At 44.2% G+C, this 7,745-nt stretch overlaps 1 protein-coding gene across 1 annotated transcript; it reads right to left on the reverse strand.

Annotated features, from left to right (window-relative positions):
- Positions 1 to 971: 971 nt before the first annotated feature.
- Positions 972 to 1,910, reverse strand: LOC138545506 (olfactory receptor 1f45-like). Its single transcript, XM_069642110.1, has one exon. It carries the CDS (start codon positions 1,908 to 1,910, stop codon positions 972 to 974), a length of 939 nt encoding a protein of 312 aa, XP_069498211.1.
- Between the last annotated feature and the right edge of the window lie 5,835 nt (positions 1,911 to 7,745).

Here is a 7,745-nt window from a genome sequence, read left to right on the forward strand (position 1 = left end):
ATTGAGCCAGTTCTGTGCTTTCACATCCGGAAACTATCATTAGGGTGTTTGAATGGCAGCACACACCTTACCTTACTCAACATTTCCCTCTATTGGCATATCATCACCAAACTTGAAAAAATCCACAGTGCGCCAAACAAATCTGTTGGCATGTTTGGTCCAGATCGGTGAAAAGGGTCCACAGTTATAGGATGTCAGTATTGCTTGCCAATAATAATGTAATTTAAAGAATATAAAGAATGAAATTAATGATATAAAATTCATTTCATGCAAATTCGGTTTAATTTGTGGCCGACTAAACATGTATTAGCCAAAAGGAAAGTAACTAAGCAGACTGAAGATATATGCAGGTTTTGTCGTTCCTCCTCTCAGAGAGCGACACTAAGACACATATTAGTGCAGTGTGTCATTTTATGTGATTTGAAAACGCAATATTTTAAATATGTTTTGCAAGCTTATAGAAATGTTGATCCTTATTTTTTATGGCTCCATAGTGGCTATCTCACACGAGTGAGAATTGGAGCAATTGGATTTCTTCACGCATTGAAAGTAGGTGAATTCTGAGCATAAATATAAGGAGTGAAGTTGATAAGTTTACTTATAGCGATCCTTTGTGAAAGACCCAACAAGCAGTAATAATCTATGTGGTCGTTGTTTATTTTTATTTTTTTATCACAGAGGTGTTCTTTTTATTGTACAAAGATATTGTAAGTCATTCTGTTATAGTCCACTATAAGATTAAGATGTATAAGTACTTATTACATGTGTTAATTGTGTCATTTAATGCTCTTTTTCGTTTAAAAAATGTGCATAATATATTGTAAAGTTGAAATATTTCAGCTAAAACAATAAAAAAGAAAAAAGAAATTAATGATATTTGTGTACATGCTGTGAACCTAACAGCACTGCAACTGGGCCAAACAAAGTTCGACAACAGAATTCTGGTGCTTCCTTTCCCTATAAGGAACATTTCACCGATGGCATGGTATTTTGCTTTCTAGTTTTCTCAATGCCTCTTTCACATCATTATTTCTGATGCTGTATACAAAGGGGTTCAGCATAGAAGTCACTATGCTATACATTACACTTATGCCTATGTCCCTATCAAGGGAGTAGGCAGAGGAAGGGCGGATATATGTAAAAAGCACAGGTCCATAAAACAGAACTATAGAAATGAGATGAGAGACACAGGTGGAAAAAGCTTTCCGCCTTCCATCGGAGGACCTGATTTTCATAATGACAATAGCAATCCGAAAATAGGAGAGAAGAATACACAGAAGGGGAGTAAGCAAAATGATAGTGGTCTCAGTGAAGAGCACAAGCTCATTAGCAGAGGTGTCTGAGCACGACAGCTTCAGAAGTGGTGGGAGATCACAATAGAAGTGATGGATTTCATTGGACCCACAGTAGAGTAGCCTGGAAGCCAAGATGCTGTGAACAGATGAATGGAGAGAGACGATGACCCAAGCAGCGAGCACCAGCAATATACAGAGTCGTTTTCTCATAATCTGCGCATAATGCAGAGGGCGACATATTGCCATATATCTGTCAAAGCCCATGATTCCCAGCAGGAAACTATCCATGTTGCCAAATGAAAGGAAAAAGTGCAACTGGACGATGCATGAGGAGAAAGAAATGGTCTTCTTCGCTGATAGCAGGTCCACCAGCAGCTTGGGCACTGTCATGGATGTGAAACAGATGTCTACACATGCCAGGGTGCTTAGGAAGAAGTACATGGGGGTGTGGAGTCGAGAATCCATCCGGATAATAGTGAAGATTGTCAAGTTGCCCACCAGGATGACTGTGTACATAGTGAGGAAGACAAAGAAAAGAAGGGTCTGCTTCTCCGGGTGACTGGAGAAGCCCAGGAGGAGAAATTCTTTCACAGAGCTCTGGTTTAGTCTTTTCATTGTATTATGTATCTGGAATGGAGAAAATTGTGATTCATGTTAGTCCAAACTCTTGCTTGCCCCCTCCATTCCTGTTTCTTGAGACAGATATGTTGACATTTAACTTTTTCATCCATTGTCACCCTTGTAAGGAGGCGCTGATGTCAGGATATTATGAGTCAATCTTACCCCATCAGATCTATTTTGTTTCACACCACAAAGCCCATGTATCCGCCTCAGAGGAAGGCATATCTTTTCTTGTATTGCTAGTCTGAAGATTCTTTGTGTAGAATCTGTATGGGTGAAAGGAGCATGGTTGCTATCTGTTAGGGAATTATCGTTATGTTTGGTCTGGTTAGAAGCCCAATTTGATTTTAAGAGGACTACATCCTCTCCCGCAGCCTTTGCAGTTGTGTAACTCTGTAGGTTGAGAACTAAAGGCATCTCTGGTCCACATGTCTGATCTAAGATTAGAGAGCAAAGGAGCCCATGTTAGCTTTGTTCGGCTTATTGGATCTAAGGTGCTTGCTGGTGACACTGGTACATTTTCGGTGTGTTACCTTTCGCTACATTATATTTATATCTAACAGCATGCTGAAATGTACTATTTTGTTGTTCTTGGCATTCTAGAACATTCCACAAACAGCTGTAAAGCCGTGATATTTCGCGGAACACTGTGATTGACACAGTGATGCGCACCTCTTGCGTTGTAAAGCGCCTGCATCCATGTTTGGGCATCTATATTTGTTTGCCATATATTGCAATCAACAGAACAACATTTGAAGATTCAGTTATTTAGTTATGCCCTATCTCCAAAATAGTCTACTGATTTTTCATGGGATGGCATAGACTGCTGGGGGTCATGGAGGTGATAGGAGCCTGGCCTCTAATTTCCACATATAACTCTGCTTCTGCCAAAAGATCTGATTGCATGGATCCACAGAGGCTACAGTGGTTCTCAACTATTGGGCTTGTAGTGATCAATATCAGAATTCAGAATATTAATATTGCCCGGTTGTAGGCCCCCTTAGAAGCTTTGTGGGCTATGTTGTGTGGCGGGTCAGAATAAGCATAGAGACGAGTATCTTCAATTTTTAAAAAGGTTTTTATTATCCTTTAAAATAAATAAACTCCTATCTGTCCCTAAACTATGGGTTTTCCCTACCTAACCAAAACTAACTCTGCCATTGCCTTGTTGCAGTATATTACCTGTATTGCCTTTGATTGCTAAGAGTGTTGCACCTAGCTGCCCCCTCTCCGACCACCAATTCTGCCATTGCCTTGTTGCAGTATATTACCTGTATTGCCTTTGACTGCTGAAGAGTGTTGCACCTGCTGCACCCCTCTTGACTGCTGCCCTAGCATCCAGCCACACTGCCATCCAATCGCAGCCCTCTGCACACCATGCATCACCCTCAAGTAACCAATCCACCATCCGCACCCCCACCTTCCCCTCCAACATTCCCCCCACCTACTTTCTACCCTCCTTCTTCACCAAAAGCAACATCCCAGCCACCGATCCTCCTCCCACCATAACATCCTACACCAGACCCACTAACATCAGGAACCAACTTGTGGGACTCCGCTCCAGACACCCGAGCATTACCCACCAAGCTCCACCCAACCCTCCCAATACCACGGAAATGGCCACCCCCATGACCAAACCACCCCTACCCACACCAGTCCTGACACACCCTGACCACCCTGTCTCACCAGCACCACATCATCCCAGCCCCCTCACAACCTACAGTGTGCCCTTATCAACGCTAGATTCATCCCTGCTCATGCCACTGAAATTCACGAACTCCTCATCAACCTGGACATCGACATCCTAGCCATCACGGAGACCTGGCTTCATAGTGCCGTAGGGCCAGCCCTCCACCTCGCTATCCCACAAGGCTACTCCATCATCAGGCAAGACCGCCTCTCCTCAGTAGGAGGTGGGGTAGCACTCATCCTGAAAGACCACATAGAGGCTAGACAAACAACATCCAACCTGGGTGATACCACAGATTCCCTTGCCATAAAAATCACCCTCTCCCACAACTCCACCATCACCATCAACCTAGTCTACCGTCCACCTGGCCCACTACTGGAGTTCCAGGAGAACCTCCTACATCGCCTAACAGAAAACCTAAAACCTACCTCCAAAAGCATCCTTATAGGCGACCTCAACCTAGGCTACAACGACAAAAAGGATGAGTCAGCCAAATCTCTCTCATTAGCTCTAAAAGAACTAGGCTTTGACCAAAAGATAACATCACCCACCCATAACAAAGGCCGCATCCTTGATTGGGTAGCCGACCACAACTGCCAAATAGACATAAGCTCCATTACCCCAACTCCTTGGTCACCACCTCATTCACTTCCTCATCCCAACCACATCCAAATCTAAAAAGCCCAACCCTATCCCCCCAGCCCTGGCAAGATGCGCAAAAAACCTTACCAAAGACAAGATCACACCACACCTCAGCACCCTCACAACTGACCTTAAGTCCTCTGACCCATCAGTGTTAGCAGATATTTATAAGAGCACCATAAGCACTGCTATAGACACCATTGCCCCACTACAGAACAAAAAAGCAAAAACAGTGAAACACTCAAACACCTGGTTCTCCCCTGAACTCAAACAACTCTGCTCTCAGAAAAGAAAAGCACTGAACACCTGGCAGAAATCACCATCCCAGCCACCCTATCCTCCTACAAATTAATCACCTCTCAATACAAAAAAAGCCATAATCATAGCCAAATCAGCCTCCTACAATGAAAGAATTGCTAATGCTAGTTCCGAATCCAAAGAACTCTTCGTCGTTTTCAAAGAACTTACCACACCATCTACCAAATCATAAGACATTGTCAAAGACCAAACATGGTGTAACTCCATACAATCCGCCCTATTGAACAAAATCGAACTCCTACAAACTAAAATCAAGCAGCATCACAAAAACCTATCACAGCACCTCCAAACAATCACCACTCCTGACCACTTGCACTCCCCTAGCCCAGTGCCCCCTTCCGACAAAGCCCCCACAACCCTTTTCAAATTCAGGGAAATAACAGAACAGGAAGTCATTGAGATAATGAACAAGATCAAACCCTCCAACTGCAAAGGAGACCCCTGTCCAGCCAGTATCATTAAAGACTGCACCGTAAAACTCACCCCCTTTCTCAAATCCTTCATTAACGCGTCATTCAACGCCAACATAGTCCCAGACAGTCTAAAAGAAGCATGGGTACGCCCCCTCCTCAAAAAATCTAATCTCGACCCAGAAGTTGCTAATAACTATAGGCCCATCACCACTGTGCCTTTCCTGCTCAAGATCCTAGATAAAGTTGCTTACACGCAAATCCAGGAATACCTTGAAACCAACCATATCCTAGACAAAAGACAGTTAGGGTTCCGACCAGGTCACGGGACAGAGTCAGCCTTACTTGACTTAAAAATACAACTTGGGGACATCATGGACAAAGGCAAACCGGCACTCCTTCTCATGTTGGACCTGTCCGCTGCCTTTGACCTTGTCAACCATGATATCTTAGGCATGCACCTAAAAAAGGAAGCACATTTCTCCCCAGAAGCTATCGCTTGGGTGGCTTCGTTCCTAAATGGGAGACTCATGAAGGTCTTCTCAGACACTGCCTCCGCAACTCCCGCCATCATCCACTGCGGCGTCCCTCAGGGCTCCTGCACCGCCCCCACACTCTACAACATATTAACACTTCCACTCTTCAATGACCTCGACTGTCGCAACATAGCGTACACCAACTACGCGAACGACACGCAGGTACTACTCCCACTAACCGGGATTTATGAGGAAGATGTGACAGCCCTTACTAAAATCTACACAGCCATTCAAACCTGGATGGCTGCCAACGGCCTCTGACTAAATGGGGATAAAACAGAGATCCTTATAGTAGGGACCAGCGAAACTCTCAACAAACTCCCTCCACAATATAAATCCTTTAACATCGATAACTCCATCATCACAGTCTCCAAGACTGTCAAAACACTAGGTGTTCATCTAGATGCCTCACTATCCATGTCCGGCCAGGTTAATGCCATTGCCTCCTCCTCGGCGCTCACCACCAAGGTGATCAATGCAGTCAAACCCTTCCTCTCCACCAAAAACTGCTTATCAATTGCCAGAGCCACAATAGGTACCACATTAGACTACTGTAATGCCATCTTCTTAGGCACCTCTGTCAACAATTAAAAAAAACTCCAAATCACGCAAAACAATGCCCTCAGGGATGCGCTCTCCATTCCTAAAAGGGAACACATCTCTCAAGCCAGGAAAGATGCCCATTGTCTTCCGTAAAGGAGCGCATACTTTTTAAAGCCATGGCCATCACACACAGGTGCCTTACATCAGATGCCCCACCCTATCTTTCCGAAAGAATCACACTCAACACCTCCAACAGACATACCAGAGCCCACCGCGCCAACCAGATCTATGTCCCCACCTTCAAAAGAACCAGAGCTGGAGGGTCCAGCTTCCAACACCTCGCACCTAAAAACTGGAATGCCCTGCCAACCTCACTCAGGAATGAAGAATCTTACACCACCTTTCGCAAAAACCTAAAAAACCTTCTATTCCACTAATGCTCTCAAACCAACATGCACAGTTATGCTTGCACTGTAACCAAAGCAAAGCACAACCTGTCTGACCCTTGTCTTGTCTCCCACACCTGTCAATGTATGACTGCAGAATGTTACATTCTACCTATGTTTAAGTTTAAGCCTTCTGTAACAGCGCCACGATGCCTCAGGGCAGCTCTGTGCGCTTTAAAAATGCAAATAAATAAAAAAAATAAAACTCGGGTAGTCATTGGTGAGTCCAAAAAGGGAGAACTGCCCTCTGTCCAAATCTAGTCTACTCTGCCTCTACTACTATTCAAAAAGGTACCTAAGGTACAGGAGAATGACTCCCTTCTCCTGTGTTCTGCTTCTCAGCAAAGTATCTTCAATATATAATTTTTAGGTAGTTCTTGGCAATCACCCTCAATAGTTTATAGTGTTCAGAAATAGGTTTCTTTAGCTTTCCTGATGTGTCTTTGACACAGTGCTTTTCCCTTCTGATTCTCCTTTTCTCTCTGTTTTGGGTATTTACAAGTATTGCTCCCCCTTCTCTCAATGTCTACTCTCTTTCCTGGATGGGCCATTTTATTTCCCACTCTTTTACTGGAGTGAGCTTGGCAGTTCCATTAATTATTCTCAGTTATATTCTTCTCCTCACTGTTACTGGGACGACTATGATTGTGCCAATAACGATTCACACTTGGATCCCACTCTTCCCTGTTACTGGGATGAGTATGATTGTGCCTGTAATGATTCACACCTGAACTCCACTCTTTGATGTTACTGGGACAAGTATGATTGTGCCAGTAATGATTCACACTTGAATTCCACTCTTCAGCGCCTCTGTGTGTGTGCCAGTTCCACACAACCAGGGGGAATGACTCCCTTCCCCTGATTTCGCTTGCCAGCAGATTGACTCCCTTCTCCTGATAACTTTTTGATTGCCAGCACAGTTCCACATAACCAGGGGGAATGACCTCTTCCCCTGGCCTTTCTCTCACTTTAGCTTCAAACACACAGTTCTTAAGTTCTTTTCTTTGATTGGGTTCACTTGGTATCTTCCTTTTACCAAGTATTGCAACGAGGAAGATGACTTATGCTTTGTGTGGATTTCAGGGTCCGAGAACCTGGTTTTTCTTGCTGTTCAGTCTGGCCCACTTGGTTTACTCTCATGCCAAGAGGGATAACTAAGAAGATACCTCACTTCCTGGTTTGAGCCCCAGACTCTTGGTTCTCTCCTTTTCATGCTCCACTCCCTTGGCTCACTCTCCTGCCAA

The sequence above is a fragment of the Ambystoma mexicanum genome, chromosome 1p (genome assembly GCF_040938575.1).
Source record: "Ambystoma mexicanum isolate Mex_15411 chromosome 1p, UKY_AmexF1_1, whole genome shotgun sequence".
Classification (NCBI taxonomy): domain Eukaryota; kingdom Metazoa; phylum Chordata; class Amphibia; order Caudata; family Ambystomatidae; genus Ambystoma; species Ambystoma mexicanum.

What these genes read in the sequence shown, in the direction of transcription:
- LOC138545506 (XM_069642110.1), bottom strand. Translation starts at nt 1,910, where the DNA reads ATGAAAAGACTAAACCAGAGCTCTGTGAAAGAATTTCTCCTCCTGGGC.